At 34.9% G+C, this 25,870-nt stretch overlaps 1 protein-coding gene across 1 annotated transcript; it reads left to right on the top strand.

The window, feature by feature from the left end:
- Positions 1–25,010, top strand: Zc3h15 (zinc finger CCCH-type containing 15). The gene is made up of 10 exons (XM_027943984.2): positions 1–223; positions 7,585–7,686; positions 16,709–16,820; positions 17,298–17,450; positions 18,014–18,105; positions 19,496–19,678; positions 21,026–21,172; positions 21,337–21,438; positions 22,270–22,393; positions 24,201–25,010. The coding sequence occupies exons 1-10, from the start codon at positions 149–151 to the stop codon at positions 24,389–24,391; spliced, it is 1,281 nt and encodes a 426-aa protein (XP_027799785.1). The 5' UTR covers positions 1–148; the 3' UTR covers positions 24,392–25,010.
- Positions 25,011–25,870: the final 860 nt, after the last annotated feature.

The raw sequence follows: 25,870 nt of genomic DNA, 5'->3' as shown, positions 1-25,870 counted from the left end.
AGGCCGCGTTTCGGCGGCGAATGAGCTACTCGCTTTCCGTGCGCTGCGGCGGCGAAGGGGGCCGCGTCTTCCTCCTTCTGCCGTGTTGCCAGATCTCCCGAGGGTATCCATCCCCACTTAAGTCTGGCCAGTTACACCTGTCTCCGCAATGCCCCCCAAGAAACAGGCTCAGGCCGGGGGCAGCAAAAAGGCGGAGCAGAAAAAGAAGGAGAAGATTATCGAGGTGAGTAGCCACCCCCTCCCCCACTCACGCCGCGAGCCCTCCGGGAAGCAGGCTCACCGCTTCCCCGGGCTCCTGCTCGCGTCTTGTGGGGCCACGTGTCCCTGCCTTCGGCTCCAGGGCCCACTGCCCCTTCTCAAGCCGCTCGTGACGCTCGCTGCCTCTCATTGCTATAGTGACGCTTCTGGCGCCCCCACACCTGGGCTTTGCTTCTCCGCACACACGTCCTCCCTCTTTCATCCACCGGGTGTGAAGTGACCCATGGGTTTTGTCTTTTGCTAGTCTCAGAATCGGAGACGTTTCTAGAGTTGTTTAAAGACGTACGCGGGACGGACTCGGGTCAGTCTTTCTGGAAGGCCAACTCATGACAGGCCTTTGTGTTCTTATTTCTTTACCCACCACCGAGGAGTTGTGCGGTTGATTTTTTTCCAGCCAGCAAATTCCAACTTGGTGTCTGTTTTGATCCACCTGTGAACTTTCCCAGAAGAATGCTGGTTTCTTTTAGATCACAGCCCAGCATCTCACACATCGCACTTGATATATACAATTTGAATTAAATAGAAAAACTCATTAAGAGAGGTTAGGCTTATGTCATTAGGTGTATTAAACACCATGCCCCAATTTATATGTATATGTGTGCGTGTATACGTATGTATATATGTTCAGTGCATTGAGCCTGTAGCCCTTTAATGGCCGAAAAACGGTATTGACGTTCTTAAGTGTTGTACACCTGTTTTCCAACGACAGTACCAGTTTCCTTAAGATAATGATCAGTAGTTAGCATTCCATAAACATATAACCCCAATGAGGTATTTCTTTCTTAATATTCGGTTATCATGGCCCTGAAAGCAGTCAGACTCCTTATGGTTTTGTTGTACAAATATAATCAGAACTTGGTCAATTTTCATGTAATTTTTAGTCTGCTGATTTAAGTGAAATGCTTGTGAAGAATTACAATAACCTTGGCTAAGTTTCTCCCCTGGAGTAGAACCTGTACTCTTTAAAATTGTCAGGAAGTGATATAGCACTTAGGTAAATCTCTGGGGACCATAATTTAATAATACTCAGTGCTTTGTAAACAAGGACATTTAGGGATGTTACATGAAGGTTTTCTTTCCTGAGATGAAGTTAATGAGTTAACCAGTAAACCATGATACAAAGTAAAACTCCCATGTGATAATAAATGTTATGTGAAAATTTAAGATACACTTCATACATTATAGAGTTTTAAGTACATATATATTTACTGTTTATATTTTTAACATTACATACATTTTATTTTTAATTGGTAAAATATTTTTAAGGAATTGTACATGGAAGTTATTGAGAGGATACCATCAACTCTAAGATTGATAAACAGTATGTTATGGCTCCATTCAACTTGTAACAAGATGGCTTGATTTTGATTTGTTTTGGTGCTGGGAATTGAACCCAGGAACTTGAGCCTGTCACAGAGCTATAACTCCAGCCAACATGGTTATTTTTAAGGTTTCATTAGTGAAGATATCACCAAAGAAAAATGCAAAAAGGCAACTATATTTACTGACCAAAAAAATCCTAATAGTTTGGTTTGGTTTTATGTGTAACTCTCCTAAAGCCCTAGCATGTCTCCATGACTGTAAGTGCATATGGAGAGATAGAGCAAGCTTAGCTCTCAGTTCCCCATCAGTTTCATCTAGAATGCTACGTTATTAGTTTTTGTATGGATTTGTAAAATTTCAGCTGGAAAGTGTTTTTAATTACCGAACCATATAAATTAAGGTAAGATACACTTGTTTGTTTTCTGCACATACTGTTTAATTTTTAAATAGTTGCTAACATCTAAAACTTGAAAGATTTCATAAACATACACACACGCACAGCTATAACATTCTAATTAGGATTCCATTCTTGTACATGACGTAGAATGGTGGTATATTTATATATGAACACAGGAAAGTTATGTCCGATTTATATTACTATGACCTGAAATTCTAAATCAGTCAAATGAATAATTAAGTAGAATGTGATTTTCAGCAGTTTGGGGGGGGGGAGGTTCTGAGATTTGAACCCAGTCTTACGCATGCTAAGCTTGCAGTCTACAACTGAGCTAACTACACCCGCTGCTCCTTTAGAGGTACTTTTGAATAGACTTTAAATGGTTGTTTTACCTACCTGTCCCCTCTTCTGTATTTATATTGGTACAACTGCCAACAGTGTAGCTGCTTACTGCAGAAAAGCAACAACATGCAACTTTCGAGAATTAAGTAAAGGAAGTAAAAAGATGCATGAAAGGTAGAGAGTTTTTTTTTTTTTTTTTTACTAATTTTTGTGTGTTTTATGGTACTGGGGATTGAACCTGAGAATTTGTGCATATTAGGCACGTGCTCTATCACTAAGCCATATTATAGCCTGAGAAGTAGCATAATTTAGTGAAAGGAGCTAGACTAACTTTGGAGTCCTATAGACCTGGGTTTTGTGTCTTGTATTTCAAATTCCTAGCTCTGTAATTTTGGACAAGTTACATACATGACCTATCCAAACTACTATTCTCCAAGCTAAATGAGATGATAAACAAATAGTTAGTAGACCATGTGATTTTTCAACAGTTTTGTGGGAAAAGGGAGGGCTGCGGCTCAGAGCACACTACATGAAAAGTATCCACCTTATAGCATGTATATTCTATAGATGACAGGTCTTATTAATACTATATTACAAATAAGAGCTAGTTAAGGAAATTATTGCAGACTAACTTGCACTGTCTATAGGATGCTTATTTCTTGCCCACTGGAAATATTTTTTTATATTGACTATTTTTTTTCTTTCTCTCATGTAAACTACTCAAAATTTATGAATTCGTTGTATGAATAGTTATTTTCTTTCTGAAATCAGAATACCAAAGAGGCTTATAGTTCTATTAGCCATTCACACATTGGTCCCAAATGGTATATACCATGTGTTTTCTTGCAGCTAAAATGTAATAATAAATTAAATTCAGCTTTGAACAATAGAAAGATTGATTCTGGAAAGAGTGTTTAAGGCAAGTGAATAAAGAATGTTCATGTAAGAGCCAGTACACACCTATAGTCCCAGTGAATCGCAGGTTTAAGGCTGGCAATTTAGCAAGACCCTGTCTCAGAATTTAAAAGATTAGGCCAGGTACAGTGGTACACAACTGTAATCCCAGCAGCTTGGAGGTTGAAGCAGGAGGATCACAAGTTTAAAACCAGCCTCAGCAACTTAGCAAGGCATAAACAACTTAGCAAGATCCTGTCTCTAAATAAAATATAAAAAGTGCTGGGGATGTGGCTCAGTGGTTTTAGTGTCTTGGGTTCAATCCCCAGTACCATAAAATAAAATTTGAAAAATTAAAAGGGCTGAGGATATAGCTCAGCAGTAAAGCATCTCTAAGTTCAGTTCCCAGTACCAAAGGAAAAAGAAGGAGAGAATGTTTACTTGAGGACTATAGCAGCAAAGAAATAGTGATAGAGACCTATGGAAATGGGATCTATGTGTGTGAAGAATGAAGAAAAAGAAATTTTTGGTTGTTAACGAAGAACTTTAGCTGAGATTAACTAGTGATTACTTGAAGCTAGATTAATAAATTACAGAATATCCTTTGCATATATGAACAACAAAATATATTAGATAGTGCCTGGGTAGGGTTGAAGGAATGATTTAAAACTATGCCAGCCTCTGCTTACCTTAGTATCCCAAGCAATAGAACCTGGTTATCTTGAACAGTATTCACTGTTGACCCACTCTTTCCTTGTTTCCTTTTTTTTTTCTTTCAAATTCCACTACTTTTTTTAAAGAATAGAGGGAATGCTGGCCCCCTTACAGCTTGTTTTCTAAACTTGTTCATACTTGGTTTCCAAGTCATCTACTGAAACAAACATGTACTGTTTCTTCTCTAAAGCCTCACTTTTGAAACCTTACTAATCCAATGAGGGCCACTGTTTCTCAAGTTTCATTTTAACCTGATTTGGGATTCACCATAACCTTCTTTTCCTACCTCGTGTTCCCCCACTACAAAATCCAGGCTAGTCTTTGGATAAGATTCTATTCTGTGTTCAAGAAAAAAAGCTTTATTGAAGTAGTCCAAATTATAACATCCTATTTTCAAGGAGTTCTGTTGGTATTCCAGACCTGCAGAGTGCTATATGGAAAACTTGTTGCATATCAACCTGCCCTACAACTTAACCACATTTCTCTTGGAAGTGCATAATTGTTTTTTGGTGGAAAGAGGAAGGACTTTGCTTAAAGTCAAATATAACTTGGTACTAACATCAAAGGTCACCTCATAGTTAACACTTAAAGGCCTAGACACAGTTCTCAGTGTTTTGGAGAAAGGAGAAAGGAAACATACAAGCCACATGTAGCTTGTATATAACTCCTTTAATTCTCTCAATGAAATAAATATTACTACCATTTTTAGAGTAAAGGAAACAAGCACAAAGGTTATGTAACCTGCTTGAAGTAACTAAAATGGCAAGAAGCAGAATTAGGATTCAAACCAGGAAATTTGACTTAAGTCCTTATTGTCAATCACTATGGTATACATCTTCTCCTTTGTGAACCTTAACTTTTAAAAGGTTAAAAAAGATCCACTTTTCTATTGAGAAAACTATGGCAAAGAGGGTAATTGTTGGCCCATCTCTATTTGGGATTGGGATTCAGGCAGTCTATCATTGAGTTAAGAAAATCCAATAAGATATATATTCAGGAATATATGTTTAGTGTATGTTAGATGAGTGCTTTCCCTTTCAAAAATAATAATTTCTGAACTCTAATTAGAGACTTTCAAAATGCAAGTCATTCATTATCTCTTTAGACTGGTTAATTATGTGCTAAAGCAGTGTAATTAAACCTGAAAACTTCTTTTTTGGGGGTGCATAGAGTTTTGGAACTTATGCACCTCTACCAGAAACTTTTCCATGTGTACTTTTCTTTGTAGCAGGACAGGTCCCCTTAGGGACTCTTTTCTTTTCCAAGTTTCATATATCAGTGTCTACCTTGCTGCTTGCTGTTGATTATTCATAGCTTGCTTATTCTGTGTAATTGCATGTAGGGCATGGGTTGAAGCCCACCTTTACTGTTCCCTTTCAAAGCATCTATAGATATTGTACTTTGATACTGATCATTTGTAGTGGAGGGCAGTACTGGGGATTGAGCTCAGTAGCAACTAGTCTATGCCTACAGTGGCCTCTGTGCTCTGGAACTGTAGGCATAGACTAGTTGAAAGGAGGAGTAAAAATGTGGGCCTGGAAAATGGCCACGAAGGGAATTGTGGAAACTCAAACATTTTCCTCTACCAGTTCTCTTCTCCGGTCTTGTAGCCACATTAATTTACCTCCAGGCCAGAAGCTCCTTCCAAAACAGAGAATACAAAAAAAAAAACACAAAAAAGATTTCAGATACCAGTGTTTGATGGTTTCCTGCAATATTGGCCATTAATGTTGGGGTCAAACTGTGCTAGTTTCTTGGGGGTGCTATAACTAATTACCAAAATCTGGGTGGCTTATTTTCTCACAGAGAACATTCTGTAAGGAAGAATCCTTTCTTGTCTCTTCCTAGTTTCTGGTGGCATCCAACAATCTGTCATTTCCTTAGCTTATAATTGTCATTCCATTCTCTGTTGTGTTCACATTGCCTTTTTCCCCCCTATATCTTATAAAGATACAAGTTATCTGATTAGTTTTCACCCTAATCTAGTATGGCCTTATTTTGACTTATTACATCTGCAAAAACTTGTTTCCAGATTAAGTCATATTTAAGGGTCAGGTGGACATGAATTTTGGAGGAGCATCATTTAGCCCACCGCAACCCCCAAAGATGTATACACATATGCACATACTTATGCAATGGCTTCTGAATGTTTTTTGTACTGCATACTGATAAGTAGCTAAGGTTTACCATTAGTACCTATCGCATAATAAGCATTCCATAATTGATAGCTGCTCTTATCAGTAATATTCCAGATTCAGATAAAGTGTCACTTTATAGTTAGGCAATTTTAATTTTAGCAACAGCTAGGAATGTATACGTTTCAGTAGTTTGATTTCTTGATTAAATGTAATTTCTTTTGAGAGGAACTTTATTGCCCCAACAACTAGTTCAGAACTTAATATGTCTTTTTTCTTTGACAGTATTCCCCAAAATATGATCAGCAGTGTATTTTCTTTTAGCACACTCTGATAAAAGAGTACTGTGAGGTAAACTAAGATTTTAAAGTGCTGCATAATTAAGACTCTGGGACTGATAAAGAAAAAAGAATTATGTCATTTTCAGGAAAAATGGATGGAACCATTATGTTAATTGAAATAAGTCAAACTCAGAAGGTTGGGGTCATGTGTTTTTCCCTTATGTGGAAGCTAGAGAGAAAAAAGAATAGATTGGGGTAGATCTCATGAAAATCAGAGGGAAATGAGTAGAGAAAAGGGCCCAAAGTACGGGACATGGGGGGAGAGGAGAAAATGTTGGGAGTGATATTGGCCAAATTATGTTTTGTGTATCGTGTGCATGTACAGATATGTAAACAAGTCCCATCAGTGCGTGCAACTATAATGCATCTATTAAAAAAATAGGGGGAGTTGGGCTGGGGATGTGGCTCAAGCGGTAGTGCGCTCTCCTGGCATGCGCGGGGCGCTGGGTTCGATCCTCCACACCACATAAAGATAAAATAAAGGTGTTGTGTCCACCGAAAACTAAAAAATAAATATTAAAAAATTCTCTCTCTCTCTCTTTCTCTCTCTTAAAAAAAAGGGGGGGGGAGGGAGAAAGAATCTGGGGCTGGGGCTATAGCTCAGTAGTAGAGCCCTTTCCTAGTACGTCTGAGGTCCTTGATTCAACCCCCAGCACTGCAATAAGAAAACAAAAAGAATTAAAAATCCTGGGGCTGGGGTTTTGGCTCAGCGGTAGAGCACTCGCCTAGCACGTGCAAGGCCCTGGGTTCAATCCTCGGCACCATATAAAAATAAATAAATAAAGATATTGTGTCCAACTACAACTAAAAAGTAAATATTAAAAAAAAAAAAGAATAAAGAATCCTATTTATTATCCTAAACATGTTCCTAAACTTGACTGTAGAACTTACCCCAGTATAACAACTCTACACATCCCATAAAACTTAATTCTGAAATACACTGTGGAATAAAACATCATAGTAGGAAATTTAATGATTGTTGTATGTATTGAATTATAAAGAATCTGGGCGTGATGTTTTGAAGTCATATATTGCCTTGGCTTGATATTTTAGTGTTTCACTTGTCTGTATGTCACAAATAACAGTATTTTTATCAATAAGTAAATGAATGATTTTTAGATAACAGTGGAAAAATAATAATAGGAACTCCTGAGATAATTCTATGTTTTTTCTCATTTAGGACAAAACTTTTGGTCTGAAGAATAAGAAAGGCGCAAAGCAACAGAAGTTTATCAAGGCTGTCACTCACCAAGTTAAATTTGGTCAGCAAAATCCACGTCAGGTAAATAATTTGAATTTCTTTATTTTCTTAACAGATGTAACATTATTTAGCATCTGACCCTGATAAAGGTATTTGATGTTATAATTGTATTTCAAAATGGAATCCTAAATTCTTTTTCATCTTTCCTTTCTTTCTCAGTCATACCTCTTGGATGTTCCTATAAGCCATTTTTTTCCATTTTCCCAAACTTTATTAAAGAAAAAAGCAATGGTGTTAAACCTTTAGAACATAGTCAATATTTTAGGATTCCGCCCTTGAAAAGGTGACATTTGATTTCCAAACACATGCCGGAAGTTTACATGTATCCCAATTGTACTAAGTAAGTAAGAAGCTAAAATCCTAAAATGTTCATCTTCTAACTAGTCTGTGGTCTGCTTTGTATCAGCAATAATTGCCAAAACAGCTACTGGGACTTCATTAATTTTTGTCTGTAGCTGTCTGAGTTCTTCTATATGCAGCAATTGCAGAATCTAGGCAACTTCATTAAGAACTGCATCTCCTGTGTCAAAGCCAAGAATATTTTTATCTAAAGCAACAGGCAAGCCCTCTTTTGTTTGATTTGCTTTAGCAACTGCATCTTGTCTTAGGCACTCTTGAATCAAAATGTGAATTGCCTTAAGCATTACCTGGTAATCATCTGATGTTGAATCTGTAGAATGTTAGCCAAAGCCATCACACCAGCCTTAAAGTCAGGATTATTTACATCTGCAGAACCATTGATCAATTTGGATGTAAATAACCTCCAAGCCATTTTAATATAGCTCTAACTTATTCTAATAATGGCTGCAGTAGACCCATACTATTCTACAGTATGGGTATATTATATCTGTTTCACTATTTTTAAGTGATCATTTTGTTTCTAGCTTTCTGACACTAAGAACACTTCTACAAGAAGGATCCTTTTACATATGTCCTTACCTGAACACATGTTCTTACATGAGTTTGTGTTTTTTTGTTTCTGTGTCATAGTTATCTACTAAAAGACTTTCTGTTTCTAGATCAAGAGAATAGATGTCAAATTTTAATAAATTTGCCTGATCACATTTCATAGAGACTATATAATATATCACATTTTCATTTGCAGTGCATAAATAATGGGTACTGAAGTTCTTTTTAATGTTTTCCAATATAAAATGTATGAAGTGATAATCTCACGTCATTTACCTCACTACTGGAAATTATCTTCATAAGCTTATTGCTTATTAGGGTATGCACATTTTTTACTTTCCTATTGAAATTCTTTATTTTGTTGTTTTTCTTTTTTGGTTGTTTTATGTTAATTTGTGAGGGATATCCTTTGTCAATATTGCAGATAATTTGTGATGTTTTAGTTCTATTTTGTTGCACAACAGTTTTATTTTTATATTGTATATGTCTGGTTTTTTAAAAATATGGTTGAAATTTATCACTTTCTTCTGGATTATACATGCTTTTTCTAATTTTTTTCCTATATTATTTTCAGTCAACAATTTGTCAAAGAAATATATTTTTGAATTTGTTTTCTTTAATAGCCAGCATAATTCATCCTACTGAATTAAAATACCATTGACATATATTCATAGTAAAGTCTCAGATACATTAGGATGTGTTTCTGTATTCTCTTTTGTGCTCTAATTGTCTGCACCTAAATCATGCTGATTGTCATGCTGATTTTTGTTATTAGTGTACTTATAGTATACTGTTAACTTGTAAGGCAGTTCATTCCCCAGAATGCTGCTTTTTCTTTTTGTCTTTTGTTATTGTCATTGTCATTGTTCTTGTTTATTTATTCCTCTATAAATTTCAAAATTACATTATTCATTGAAAACTCATTAAAAACATTGAGCCTTTCTCTGAGTTGCTTAGGGCCGCCTCAGCTTCCTGAGCCACTGGGATTACAGGCATTTGCCACTGTGCCCAGCAGATTTAGCCCTTTTGCTTCAGGTTCTTAGATCTTTCATTCCTTGAGATTTATAAATAGGAGTCTTTATTCCTTAAAGATTTTTCTTTTTTTTTTTATTCTAATTAGTTATACATTACAGTAGAATGAATTTTGACCCATTGTACACAAATGAAGCACAACTTCTTCCTCTGGCTGTACATGTGCAGAGTCACACCAGTAGTGTAATCATACATGTATTTAGGTTAATAATGTCTGTCTCATTCCTCTGTCATTTCCATCTGCACACCCTCTCCCCTCTCCTCCCCTCCCCTCACTCACCTATGCACAATTCAGAGTTCCTTCATTCTTCAGTACCCCCTGTCCTATTATGGATGTGCATCCACTTAACAGAGAAAACATTGGGCCTTTGGTTTTTGGGGTTTGGCTTATTTTGCTTAGCATGATATATTCTCCAGCTCCATCCATTTACTGGCATCTCATTTCATTCTTCTTTAAGGCTGAATAATATTCCATTGTGCATATATATATATATATATATATATATATATATTACATTTTCTTTATCCATTCATCTGTTGAAGGTTGCCTAGGTTGGTTTCATAGTTTAGCTATTGTGTGTTAAGCTGTTGTAAACATTGATATGGCTGCGTCACTGTAGTCTTAAGTCCTTTGGGTATAAGCCAAGGAGTGGAATAACTGGGTCAAATGGTGGTTCCATTCCAAGTTTTCTGAGGAATCTCCATACTTTTTTTCATAGTGGTTGCACCAATTTGCAGTCCCACCAGCAAAGTTAAAGTGTACCTTTTTTCCCACATCCTCACTAACACTTATTGCTTGTAATCTTGATAATTGCCATTCTGATTGGAATAAAATGAAATCTTAGAGTACTTTTGATTTGCATTTCTCTAATTGCTAGAGATGATGAACACTTTTTCATGTTTGCTGATCAATTATATTTCTTGTTCTGTTCAGTTCCTTAGCCCATTTATTGATTGTGTTATTTGGTTTTTTGGTGTTAAGTTTTTTGAGTTTTTTATATATCCTGAAGACTAGTGCTGTTTTTGAGGTGTGTGTGGTAAAGATTTTCTCCCATTCTGTAGACTCTCTCTTCACATTATTGTTTTCCTTTGCTGAAAGGTTTTTAGTTTTATTCCATCCCATTGATTCTTGATTTTACTTCTTGCACTTTAGGAGTCTTGTTAAGGAAGTCAGGTCCTAAGCCAACCAATATGAATGAAGATTTGGGCCTAGTTTTTTCTTCTATTAGGCTCAGGGTCTCTGTTCTAGTGCCTAAATTCTTGATCCACTTTGAGTTGAGTTTTGTGCAGGGTGCGAGATAGAAGTTTAATTTCATTTTGCTGCATATGGATTGCAGTTTTTCCGAACACCATTTGTTGAATAGGCTATCTTTTCTCCAGTGTATGTTTTTGGTGCCTTTGTTGATTTTGTTTTTATTTAACCTCTCCTATCTCCTTTTCCTTAACTTCTGGAAGTACTTTCTTTTTAAATGTGGGAAAGAAGAGATTTTTCGTGTTTACAGATTTTTTTTTTCATATGAGAGAATATCAGAATAAATATTTGTGAGATGTTAACCTCTGTCTGAAACCAGATTCTCTCAGTCATGCTGTCTGCAAATCAATTTCTCAACCCTTTCCTTTCACCTGACTTTCAGCTTGATTCTAGAGTCAAAATCTATTGCTCTTCCCAGCGACTAACCTGATTTAATAAAAATGTACAGTCAGCCCTCCATATACAGATGTTTATATTGTCAGATTCAACCAACTACAGATCATAAATGTTTAAAACAATTGTTATATTGTTGCTGGCATGTACTGCCTAATTAGGACTAAGAGGCTCTGTATTGAACAAGCACAGACTTTTTGCTCAAGGAACTAGAATACACAACACAGATTTGGTGTCTTGGGCATGGGACCTGGAATCAATACCCACAGATACTAAGGGACAACCTTATGGTAAACCTTGGAGTTGAGTACATATTCGTACATATATACAATAACAGAACATTGGTTTGAATCCTTTCTTGTTTTTTTCTTTACCCTTTTTTTATTGGTGCATTATAGTTGCACATAATGATAGGATTTGTTACATATTTATATATACGTACACTATAGCAATATAATTTGGCCAGTATCACTCCTCAGCACTTCCCTCCTCCTATCCCGTAATCTCTTTCCTATACTGATCTCCCTTTGATTTTTATGAGACTCCCACCTTTCTTTTCCTTTTCCACTCTAGTTTCCACATATGAGAGAAACCATAAAACCCTTGACCTTCTGATTTCATCTTACTTTATTTTGCTTAACATAATGGTCTCTAGTTCTATCTATTTTCCTGCAAATAACATAATTTATTTATATATTCTTTATGGCTAAATAAAACTCCATTGTGTAGATATACCAGATTGTCTCTGTCCACTTACTCATTGATACACATCTAAGCTGGTTCCGTATTGTGGCTATTATGAATTGTGTTGCTGTAAACATGTCTATGCATGTATCACTATAGTATAATGACTTTAATTCTTTTTTTTTTCCTGTGGTGCTGGGGATCAAATCCAGGGCTTTGTGCATTTGAGGCAAGCATTGTACCAACTGAGCTATATCCCCAGCCCAGATGAAGACTTAATTCTTTAGGATAAATACTGAGTAGTAGTATCACTAGGTCATATGATGGTTTCATGCCTAGTTTTTTGAGCAACCTCTATACTGATTTCCATAGTGCTTGTACTAATTTACAATCCTACCAACAGTGTAGTAGTCTCACCCACGTCCCACGTAGGCTGTAGAAATGGGGTTCCCCTCAGTGGAATGGATTGGCTGAGAAATAAAAGCTGAGAAAAAAATAGAAGGGCGAAAAATAACCACAGAACACAGAAAGCAGTTTCAAAAACAGGGGCAGGATGGGAAAGCCAATCAGCAGATGGAGCTTCTATACTCTGGTAAATTGGAGCCTGTGTCTGCTTTATTTATATCTGGAAATATCAAAGGCCTTCCAAAAAAGGTTAAATGTGGGCTGTTCAGTTCCCAACAGGTATGCCCAACTCCAGAGCTATTATGAGGTATCTTCCTAGCAGAGCGGAGATAAAGGTCACATGCATTGGGCAATCTATTGCCATGAGAGTTCACAATGCCAAACCTAAATCTCCCTGGCTACCATACCAGGAGAAGACCTTCATGTAATTCACAGATGGCTTTCTGCATAGTAGTGTTTCTTTTTCACCATATCCTCTCCAGCATTTATTATTTGTATTCTTGATGACTGCCATTCTAACTGGTGTGAGATGAAATCTGTGTAGTTTTGATTGGTATTTCACTAATTGCTAGTGATGTTGAATATCTTTTTCATATGTTATCTTTTGAGAAATGTCTATTTAATTCATAATATTAAGTTAATATTTTATTAATATTAATTTACCCATTTACTAATTGGTTTATTTGTTGACTTTGGGGTGTAGTTTATTGAATTCTTTATACAGTATAGATATTAACTTTTCTATCAGAAGAGTAGCTAGCAAAGATTTTCTTCTATAGTTTCTATCTTTACATTCTTTTTTCTTTGTTCTGCAGAAACATTTTAACTTGGTTTCATACCATTTGTCAACTCTTAACATTATTTCCTGAGTTTCAGGGGGCCTATTGAAAAATTTATTGTCTGTGCCTATATGCTGGGGTATTGACAGTACGTTATCTTCTGGGAGTTGTACAGTTTCTGATCAAACTTCTAGGTCTTTGATCCATGTCAAGCTGATTTTTGTGCAGGGTAAGAGTTAAGAGCCTAATTTCATTCTTCTACATAAGAATAGTTTCCCCAGCACCACTTGTTAAAAACGTTGTCTTTTCTTCGTTTATGCTTTCGGCACTTTTGTCAAGAGTCAGATGACAGTAGATGTATGGTTTTGTATCTGTGTCTTCTGTTCTGTACCTTTGGTCTATATGTCTGCTTTTATGCTAGCACTATGCAGTTTTTGTTGAATCCTATCTTGTTAAATGATCTTAAATTATTTAGTGACATTGGTCATTATTCTTTCTGTGGAAGGTAAGTTATCCCTTCTAGAATTCCATTGGTGGTTAAATGAGAAGAAATTTCATTTTTCAATTCTGTTCTTTCTCCCTTGGCTTTTCTTTCCTTATGGTGTTTTGAGTGGTAATTTCAGATTTCGTAGGCCTGTGCAAAGTCACAAAATGTATGGTAGTATTTAGGTGTGATTATATCTTCAGTATTATAACTTTGATATAGTCTTAGGTAACAGGACCATCTGGGAAGATGGAGTACCTGACCATCATTAATAACTTAGAAAATGAGCAGTAGTCCTGGACATTAGGTGCACTGCTGTAAGCCCTGTGCCATAGAGGATGACCCTACTCAGTGTCTGCCCCAGACATTTCTCTTCCTATGGATAAGGAGTCTGAGGTAATGTGTCTACCCAGGTTTTGAAGCACAGCTTCCCCACAAAACTGAGCCTACTTCCAGGACCTTTAAAGGCTCCTTCCCCATAAACATGTCCATTTAGAGTTTGCTGTGCTAGCAGTATGCCTGGGGTAGCCAAAAGGAGGATGTGTCCTAGGCTCACATCTCTGAATCCTTTACATCTCTCCAGCACTTTTCACCTCTCTTCACTCCCAAGGAAGGATGAAACTGGATGGGAAAAGGAGGAGGAGTCAGGGGCTAACTCTACAATACTGCTGTGTGGTGAAACTCTCCCACATAGAGCCTGAGCATTTTAATTTGAGCTTGTTCTTGCAGTCATAAGACAAATAGGAGTATAAACCATATTTTATAATATTGACTTGATTTCTAACTTTAAGTATTTTAAGTGGTTTATGAGTCTCCATTGTATTCTTATTCTGGTCCTCACAAATGTTTGAGGTGAGCCTATTGAGCAAAGAATACTTTTCATTAAAGGGAAGGGTGAGGGGATGGGATTAGGAAAAACAGTAGAATGAATCAGACATAACTTTTCTATTCTTTCATATGAATACATGACCAGTGTAACTCCACATCATGTATAGCCACAAGAATAGAAAGTTACACTCCATGTATATATAATATCTCAGAAACACTCTACTGACATGTATATTTAAAAAGAACAAATTAAAAAATTTAAAAAGAAGAAGTAAGTGAAGTGGCCAGGCACAGGGTCACATATCTATAATCCCAGAAACTCAGAAAACTGAGGCAGGAGGATCACATGGTCAAGGCCAGTGTTAACAACTTCTTTTGTAAGGCCTCAAGCCACTTAGCAAGACCCTGTTTCAAAATAAAAAGGACAGAATGTAGCTCAGTGATAAAGCCCCTCTGGCTTCAATCCACAGTACCAAAAAATGAAGTACAAAGTGACTTAAATTTTTTCTTTTTAATTTAGTCAAGGTCAGAATTTAGGAAGTCTTTGACCTAATTATAGCATTTGCCATTACTTTCCTAAAATTCCTCTTTTTGACCCCTTTTGTTCTGGTTTTTACTAATTTGTTTGGTATTTCTTGTTCTCTTTCATGGGCTACATAGGGTTTGTTGATTGATTCAGTACAGGTATTCCTCGAGAAAGCATCCTCTGCTCACTTTTTTATGCTGTCCCTAGTAATCTCATACACTAAAATTTTAATCACCTATGATCTATAACCTGTTATTTTAAAATTCTTTATCTCAAATCAAACTCTATTTAATAGTTTCAGTAGAATCATTATCAATATCTGATGAAGCTCTCTTCTAAATAACTCCACCCAGATGCTCTGTAAGCATTTCCTAGTGAGTATGCCCCAAACTGAGCTCATCTCCACCTCCTATCCTAAAACCTGTTTCTCCTGTATTCCCTGTCTTAACACCACTAATTAAACATGATAATCCTAGACTCCTTCTACTTTACACTTCATATTCAGTAACTTAGTCCTATCAGTTCTGCTTCCTAAGTAGCTCTTTGTTTCTTTTTTCCATCCTAACTGCTAATGACTATTTTAACTCTTGTGTTTTCTTGCCTACAGCAATTGCAGTAGGCTCTTTGCCTTCTTCAACCTTGAATTTCTAGTCTGTCTTCCACCAAGCTGCCATACTCACCTTTTAAAAATAAAACATGCTCTTGGGGCTGGTGTTGTGGCTCAGTGGTAGAGCGCTCGCCTAGCATGAGACACTGGGTTCGATCCTCCACACCATATATAAATAAACAAAATAAAGGTCTGCTGACAATAAATAAATAAATATATATATATAAATAAATCAACAACAACATGCTCTTGTCACTTACTTATTTTAAACCAACTAAGTTGTACCCTGTCACCTGCTGGTAAAGTCCAAATTTCTCACTGTTGTTTCTCATACCTTGTTCCTCTAGTCCCTGTATCTTCATTGGCTGGCACTTTCTGCATTCCTTTCTTGCTCATCAGAAGAGCTCATCTGTAAGGTTATCGACTCAATCTAATTTTTGTAGGTATATAGATATTTTTGTTCCCAGAGCACCATGTGTATTATATTATAGTTGTTGGCATGTCTGTCTTTCCCTTAGATTCTGAACTTCTTTAAATAAGCATCTTTTGTCTTTTCAACTTTATATTCCTTGTCATCTAACATAGGACCTGATATATAAATGTTTGGATGAATCCTCTATAATCAATTAGGTAGGTAAATCATGTGCCTAGAACTATTTTTTGTTGTTGTTGTTGTTTTAATTTCCTGCCATGACCTAGTCTAGTTTTTTTTTTTTTTCACAGCGACACTGTAATGTTTTGGGTGGAACAATTGTGCGTGGGACTGTACATTTCAGAAGGTTTGCATTGCTCATCTTCAAAATGTACTCATACTTCTTTGGGTTGTTGTCATAGAAAAATATATCTCAGTGGAAACCATTTACTAAAAATGTTAGGCATTGTAGTAAATGCTTAATGTTTGTTGCCATAAGCTTTTGAATATGCTTTTAATTAGACATGGTACCATTTTTAGACCAAAAAAGAATTCATTACAAGGTTTAGCAATTCTTTTTAATAGTTTAACCCCAATATTTAATATATACTGCAAGACCATTCTATAGATACAGATATATGCAAATGTCTTTGTTATGTTATTGACTACTGTGTGGTGAAAACAGTTTTGTAAATAATCAAATTTACATTTTTAAACCTGGGAATATTTTAGGTAGCACAAAGTGAAGCTGAAAAGAAATTGAAGAAAGATGACAAAAAGAAAGAATTGCAGGAGCTGAATGAACTTTTCAAACCTGTAGTTGCTGCTCAAAAAATAAGCAAAGGTAAAACTTATATATTGGAGGTGTTATTTTTATGAAGTGTAATTGATGTTTACAACTCTGGATTTGTTTTGCTGTTCATTAGCTATGTCATTATACAACTATAACTCCGTTCGTTAGCCCCACACATCAGAAAAATTAAGAATTTAAACAGTCCCTTTGTTGATTTATAACATTTAATCTTTGGTAGTAGTCAAGGCAAAGCTATAGTTGCATAAAGCATAAGTCATACATTTTTAGCAGCACTCATGTTTGTTTCTCTGGTCCTGCCTCATTGACTTCAGCTAGGCAAGTGACATTTATGTAATAACGTTTATGTTTAGTTCCCACCCCCGCACCTCTTTTAGTAAGAATAAAACAGAGAAATAGATACAAAATGATATGGAAAGAACTGTAAGGAAATATTTTCCTAGTCAAATACAATCTGTACTTTATTATCCAGCAGATTGTAATGCAAATTTCACATGCCATTTGATATAGGTGCAGATCCCAAATCTGTGGTGTGTGCATTCTTCAAGCAAGGACAATGTACTAAAGGAGATAAGTGTAAGTTCTCTCATGACTTGACTTTGGAGAGAAAATGTGAGAAACGAAGTGTTTATATTGATGCAAGAGATGAAGAACTTGAAAAAGGTACTTTTTTTTTAATATTCTCTTAAAAATAAATATCTATTCCTTTTGGTTTATTGTTAAGATATTTAGTAACTTAAATGTAACAATCTTCATCATATTGTTTGTAAAGAATAATTAATTATGTTTGCTATTTTTTGCAAAATCTGATTTTACTTCCTTATTCCTTTGATAAAATAAATGAAGGTGTGGGTGGGAGTTGTGTTGTGGCTCAGTGGTAGAGCACTCACCTAGCATGTGTGAAGCACTGGGTTTGATTCTCATCAATATAAATAAATGTGTGGTGTCCATCTACAACTAAAAATAAATAAATAGAGATGTTTAAAAGCCAGGAATTTTATTTTGAATTTGTCACTCTTCTACAGTACTACCTTCTCATTTGCCTCAGCTACTTAGGAAGCATTGGTGAATTTCTAATAATATTGTTTTATGCCTACCCTTGGTGTTTTAAAGAAAAATATGTTAGGATATGAGTCTTATAATGCAATATATTCCCTCTCTATTTGAGGAGGTATACGTTAGTAGGAACAGTAGATACAAATATTTAATCTTCATATTTCTTTTAGATACTATGGATAATTGGGATGAGAAAAAGCTGGAAGAAGTAGTGAACAAGAAGCACGGTGAGGCGGAAAAGAAAAAACCAAAAACTCAAATAGTATGTCCTTTTCTTGAATTGAGTTGCTGTGGTAATTATTATTAGGGAGAATTATGTGTCAAGGTATCATTACAATTTTTTGTTGGATTATTAGAAAATTTTATTTTATCAATATAAGTTACATCAAGTTTTATTTTTAGAATTTACAAGTTATGTTTTACAAAATTCGATTCTTATTTGGAAAGTAAAAAACCATGCCACTTTATAAAGTCCTCTAAATGCTATTTTCTGGGGTGATCTTACTTTCTCAGATATTGATGAATATAATCATATATTCAGATAAGAATTGGTTTTTTGAAGTCTGACATAGTGGTGCATGCCTATAATCCCAGCAATTTGGGAGGCTGAGGCAGGAGGATTTCATGTTTAAGGCAAACCTCAACAACTTAGCAAGAAGCTCAGCTATTTAGGGAAACCCTGTCTCAAACTAAAAAGGACTAGGGAAATAATTTGTTTGGTTTTAATAATGAGGAAAAAATTTTTTTAATTGCCAGGTTAAATATGAGTTTTTGGTGTATAGTAGATCTATGATACTAAGAATTATACCTTTAAAAAATGGTGAAATTATTTCTCAGACTGCATTCATGTCCACATATTTAGTACTACTAAAGTGAAAAATCTTGCTATGCTAAAAAAAATTTTGAATACTACCTTCACTTACAACTGTTTCTTCGGAAAAACACATCACTTGTTAATTTTTCATTATTTGCAAAGGTTGTTGTTACCTGAGGCTTCAATATAATTGCATCTTGTATCCATTCACATTTTGAAGGGTGGCTATCCTTTGTGTTCTTATTGAGCCTTGTTCTCTTGTGATTCACAATATGAAATGGTCATGTAATTCGTATAATGTTTCTGTTATTACTGTATGACACTAGTATTTAGGAAAGATAAAATCAAAACATAATTATGATATTTTCATGACCACTTATATATGCTAATTTGAAACAAAAGTCTTTTTTGGTACTGGGTATTGAACCCAGGGTCAGGTAACCACTAAGCCAAATTCCCAGATTTTTTTTATATTTTATTGTCTCACTAAGTTGCTTAGGTCCTCGATAAGTTGCTGAGGCTGGCTTTGAATTCTCAGTCCTCCTGCCTCAGCCTTCCAAGCCACTGAAATTACAGGTGTATGCCACCATACCCAACAACAACAAGTTCTTTGTATAATTAGAAAGAACATTGCCTAAAATATGAGCTTTATATGAATTCTCTCTGTAGGAAATTTGTCATTGTATCAAATATTTTAAGATAAATTTTTAGGCATAGTTCTGCATGTACTTAGTTAGTCCTAAAATGTCAGTGGAATGTATTGTTCGATAAACTTAAGCATTTACCATGGAAATGGACTACATCAAGCCACTACTTCTAAACAATATTGTCTCTATAGGTGTGCAAGCATTTCCTTGAAGCTATTGAAAATAACAAGTATGGCTGGTTTTGGGTGTGCCCTGGAGGGGGTGATAATTGCATGTATCGTCATGCGCTACCTCCTGGATTTGTGTTGAAAAAGGATAAAAAGAAAGAAGAGAAAGAAGATGAAATATCATTAGAAGATCTAATTGAAAGAGAGGTAACTAGTGTCTTTTTCCAACTGTTTAAAACAAACAAACAAAAAAACTCAGCAGTATGTATTGTTCATTCTAATGTTTACCACTTGGGGGCAATAGCATGTTGTTATGAAAGGGAAAAAATATTGTGGCCTTTCTCCTAAGTTGCCCTACTTTAATTATTCTTTGTCTAAAATGTAAATCTAGCCATAAACATTAGCCAGTCATGTGTAACAGTTTTTTGAGAACCAAATTGTTTTCATAAGATGGAGTTATATAAAATGCTTAACCAGATCTCAGATTGACTAAACTTTGTTAGTCCTAAATGCGTTTGTCTGTATCTTTTTTTTTTCCTACCATTATACTAATTATTAATATATATATGGAAGGACACATTTCACCTCCAGCTTTTCGGTTATATTTTGTATACCATTGCTGGACTTAAAATGCTATCTTATTAGGGGGGAACAAGTATGATTAAAAAGGTTCTACAGCAGGGCTGGGGATATAGCTCACTTGGTAGAGTACTTGTCTCGCATGCACAGGGTCCTGAGTTCAATCCCCAGCTCCTCAAAAAAAAAAAAAAAGGCGGGGGTGAGGGGATCTACAACTACTCCTGGCTCAGCAAAAAGAACAATTTTAGTCTGTGAGTTAACAGGTATGCCTATCAGGAATTACATGAAATTATTGGAAGTTTTAGATTTAGCATTATATATTTTTAAATATATACATTTTGTCTCATCATGGATAATCTTAAGTCATATAAATGCTTAATGTTGAGATTATATACCTTGTTCTTAAGTAAACATATTTGATATATTATAGGATTCAACATATTATAATGTAGACTTTAGAATCAAGTGTATTTGGGACTGTTTATATCCTAGTTCCACTTCTTGTTAGCTATTCATCTTTGATAAATTTTCTTTTAAACACTGCTTATAAGTGGTGATCAATGTGTTAGCATATGTGTGTAAAGCTTTTAACATTGAATACCAGGCAGATGTTTAGCAAGTATTATTTCTCTGTATATTTATTACCTGATTATTGCCCTTGAGAAGCAAGTGGTATTTTTTTGTTTAGTTTTGTTTCTCAACAAGTGAAATTTGGATATTGCTATGGTGCTTTTTGTTTTTCATAATTAGTTCATGTTAAAACAATTTTTCTTGACAAGTTTTATTTTTGATATCCAGTGTTGAGAAGAAATCTAGCTCAGAGTAGTATGTTTTAAGTATTTGTATATCTGGACACTGATTTTGCTCATTGACATGTAATATAAAAGGGCATTAGTTTATTCCATATTCAGTGTGTTTAGGATATTCATAAGCAAGGAATTAATTCATTAAAAGAAAACTGCTCTGTCTTTGCAGCGTTCTGCCCTAGGTCCAAATGTTACCAAAATCACTCTAGAGTCTTTTCTTGCATGGAAGAAAAGAAAAAGACAAGAAAAGATTGACAAACTCGAACAAGATATGGAAAGAAGGAAAGCTGACTTCAAAGCAGGGAAAGCTCTCGTGGTATGTCCCAAACTCACACAAGTTGATCCTTTACTGTTTCTTCCATTTTATAATTCCTATCATGCAAGATTTTGTCTTTATGTAATAATGGATGTGTCTAAAATCAGTGACCAAGAAATATTTGAATTTTCTTCTCAGTTGATAGCATTTGTGTGTCTCAATAGATCAGTGGCCGGGAAGTGTTTGAATTTCGTCCTGAATTGGTCAATGATGACGATGAGGAAGCAGATGATACCCGTTACACTCAGGGAACAGGTGGTGATGAGGTAAGAGGATGCTTTGGCTTCATCTGTTCATGTTAATTGAAAGAAACAATAGAAAGAATAAAGCAGAATGGTTAAGAGCACCAACAATGAAGCCAGTATGCCTTGGTTTAAATGTTTATTCCATTAATAAACTAATAAATTTGTATTATTTTGTAGTTACTTTATGAATTTAGGACAGTATTTTGTATATAGTTATGTGCTATAGTATTAGCTATAAGATATGTTTTAGTCTTCCTTTAAAATAAAAAATAAGGCCTTTGTGTTTAATATTTTATGCTTAAAATCATGGGACAGTGTTACTTCCTAAAATGTAGAGAGCCTGTGACAAAGGCAGCCATTAGGTTGTAGAGATTTCAGTGATAGCAAACAACTTACTGTTTATTTTTTATGTAATTTTTATAAAACAGAAGAGAAGACGTAGGGAGATTATTGGAAGAACAGTATACTCTAAAAATGTAATGCCAAAGGAAACTTCAAATTTGACAATGCTACTCTTTTCCCAGAGAAGTTTGGAAAAAGAAATGAATTTAAATAACAGTTGATCGTTTGTTTTCATTTGACATTAGTGTTAATTTTATTTCATTAAGATAAATCTTAGAAGTAATAATAATTTGTGGAAATTATTTATTATAATAAATTATAATTATTGGTACTTAATAATTGTATAAGTTAACAGGTATAATTGTGACATTTTCATACATGTATATAACATGCTTTGATTTTCTCCTCTCTCCCTCCCCCCCCATGTACCTTCCCCTTCCCTAGTAAGACCCCTTCTGTATGAAAATTATTCTTATTTGTATCAACTTTCTTTTCTATGTGTTGTTAAAGGTTGATGATTCTGTGAGCGTAAATGACATAGATTTAAGCCTGTACGTCCCAAGAGATGTAGATGAGACAGGTATTACTGTAGCCAGTCTTGAAAGATTCAGCACATATGCTTCAGACAAAGATGGTAAGTATGCTACCTATTACAGAATACTAAGAACTAGAAAGCTACCTAAAGAGAATTAGACCAGACTTGGAAAAATTAGATATGGATAGGTATCAGACTGGTAACTTAAATATGGGTTTGGCCATATATAAAACTATCAGTGAATAGGAGAATCTGTAGAAATTAGTGGTTGGGGGATATTGATTCCATTAACTGAAACTAGAAGGGGACCAAAAGCAAAGCTGGAGATACAGGTAATAGGTTCAGTGTGGAATCTCATGAATTTGACTTTTTGTTATCACAAATGACATTGTCTAGGGTATTCTGTGACCATTTGCCGAAGAAAACAGTTTGAAAGCCATCTGTATGGGTGTCTGAGTGAATGAGCTCATCTAGGCATAGCACATAGAATGATAACATTCCAAAACACACTGCAAACAGCGTTATTTTAGGATAGACAAAAGAGGAAATACTTTAAAAAGATACTGAGGAGCTCAGAGAAAAATTACAAAATAAGAGTTTCAGAAAAATCAAAGAGGATTAGATTTATAAATAAGTTATTAGTTATGGTTAGTAAAGGAGTTATAGGAATAAGTTGCCAATTTTTAACAGCATGTACCACTCACTTTTGACTTTAAGAAGGAGGTCCTAGGAAGGGCTTTTTAGGATATAGGAAGCCTAAATGAGAAAAGAGATCTGATAGGGGAAGAGAAATTGTTAAATTAAAGGAGCTTAGTTAAAGAAGTAAGGCCTATAAAGATAAATAATGATTGAGAATGGAGGAAAAGCTGTCTGCGGTGTAATTGGAAAGAAAGATTGTTATGATTTTTGTCTAATTGTGCCTTGATTAAGGGGTTTGTAGAGAGGAGTAAAGTTTGACATGTTTCATATTAATGAAGCAGAAGCCAAGATAGAAAGGCTAAACCTTTTTTTTTTTTAAATAATAAAAGCACATAGTTTATACTTGAAACACTAATCTGTCCTCTGGAAATCTAAGAATGCTGTCACTATTGTCTTCCCAATATAAAGACTGATTTGCTCCTTTTAAAAATGGAACTTGGGTAATATTAGGTACAAGCAGGAGTAATATTTCAGAGTTTATAATCCCCAAGACTATCATCAAAAGTGTTTGAAATAGCTAAAATTTAAATTAGGCTATTAAAAATTGTCTTTGTGTAAATGTCTTTGAACAAGAGAGACAGCATTTTTGTTTTCTCATTTACTATAAGGAAAAATAGTTACTTAGTTCTAAGATCTTTTTTATCGTGCTAGGGATTGAACCCAGGATCCTATATATGCAAGACAAGTGCTCTACCACTGAGCTGCATGCACCCCATCCTACTAGGCTGTTTTATAACAGTTTGTTACATGATGAAATTTTTCTAGTTTCACACAGCATTACAATTAGTGTGATTTAACTACTATTTACAAAATTACAAGCTAGATAGCTGTTTATGTGCATTTTTTGATTCCATACAATTTATTCAAATACATTATGTATAAGTTGACTGTTTTAAAACCTAATTACCTGGTCATGTAGGGAATACAGAGTTGTAGAAGATTCATCTTGCCTTTAAGTATGTAAATCATTAAGGTTTCAATTTCCTTCAGTAAACACAGTGTTTTACAGTAGACATAAATATTCATTACAAATAAGCTTAGAAAAAGAAAAATCAGTTCTAGCTGCAGTAATCCCCAGGAACAGCTTTCATGGGGCAGAGTGGGGTGGTACAGATAAAGGAAGGAGAAGTATTAGTCTAAGCTGTCGACTGCTAGTGGAGCATAGTGTTATTTCTATGCCACATTGATTTCAATTTTTTATTTTTAGAAAACAAATTAAGTGAAGCTTCTGGAGGTAGAGCTGAAAATGGTGAAAGAAGTGATTTGGAAGAAGACAACGAAGGGGAGGGACAGGAAAATGGAGCCATCGATGCTGTTCCTGTTGATGAAAATCTTTTTACTGGCGAAGATTTGGATGAACTAGAAGAAGAATTAAACACACTTGATTTAGAAGAATGACACCAAACAAGTCAATGAAAATATTTAAGTCAGCTCAGCATGAGTTGAAATTGACTACATTAATTTTTTCCACCTAGAATCAGCAGGATGTTTATTTCCCATGCTGATTCTGGAGGGCTTACTCTCCTCCAAAAAAGGAATAATCTCCCTACGTCTTCTCTTCTGACTTTGACTACATCTCATAGTAAGTTCAGAGTAGTTCATGATAAATTGAAAATATAATGGTCATTACAGAAAATGATTGATTGTCGTAACTGTCCACTCAAGTAGGAAATGTAACTGCTTTTCCAGCTTTTGGTTTTCATTGGGCATGTATTATTACCAGGAACAACATAAATTTTAAATACCCCTTATTTGATGCAGTTTTTAATGAGTGGTTTCCTTTCCTTTGAATTTATGTTTTAAAGACTGCCTAAAACATGAGCACTGTACTTCATAAAGGATACTGCATATGCAGATTCAGTATTGTATCTTTGAACAACTGGATGGACATTTAAAATGGAACTTCTTTAACCTGACAGGATCAGCTACAATGCCCTGTGTTAAACTGTTTAAGTTTTCCCTCTTCTTTTTTGCCAATAAAGTTGTAAATAAAGACCATCATACATTAAAATCCAAATATGGTCCCTTTTTTCTTTCTAATTTTTTATTTGAAAATTTTCTTAACATTTCTAGCTTGAGAATTTAACTGAGTATCTGTTATAGTATCACATAAGGCACAGACACTTGATTTTTTTTTTCTTTTTAAACTTCAGTAGAAGCATGTATAGTATTGATGGTATTAACAATGAGTTTAGCAACTAATTCTTAGCTTCCAGAAGAGCCTGTAGGTGATATTATATGAAAAATAATTTCTGAATTGATAGCTCATTAGCCTAAGTAAATATCACTTTCAAAGACTACATCAGAATTGTTGAAGTCCATGGTGTTAAAATAGTGCATACTCAAGTTTGATTGGTCCATTTGCAAGAATCTAAACAAATTCACCAGAAATCTTTGGGTTGAGTTTCTTTGTCATTGAGATTCCCTGAAAAATTAGGGTGATAACACATTTAAAATGGACATCATTTGTTAATGACATATTTAATACTAGATAACTTACCATTATTATATTATATATTTTTCCATATTACACTGCTACTTTTGTTATTTACAAATATAAATGGATTTTGAAGCAACTAAGATAATCTTACTGAAGTGTCAGATGACCTGGGCCTTATTCTCATTTTTAAATCTCTGGATTAGTTTTTTTCATTTGCATTGGAAAGCTAAGACTGAATGATCTCTAAAGCGCTTGTGAATTGTAAAACCTAAGAAAACATGATTATAAAATTTGTCACATGATAATATCAAAGTTGATAAAGAAATTTACTTTGTAGCTATTGAATATTAGCACTATAATTTACATTTTTCAAATAGGAGAAATCATGAGCCAAGTTTATTTCCTGTCTGTCTTTTTAAAACTCTACCCCCACGCTA

Source organism: Marmota flaviventris, chromosome 11 (genome assembly GCF_047511675.1).
Source record: "Marmota flaviventris isolate mMarFla1 chromosome 11, mMarFla1.hap1, whole genome shotgun sequence".
NCBI classification, from domain to species: Eukaryota; Metazoa; Chordata; class Mammalia; order Rodentia; family Sciuridae; genus Marmota; species Marmota flaviventris.
This window is presented reverse-complemented; position numbering and strand designations above follow the sequence as displayed.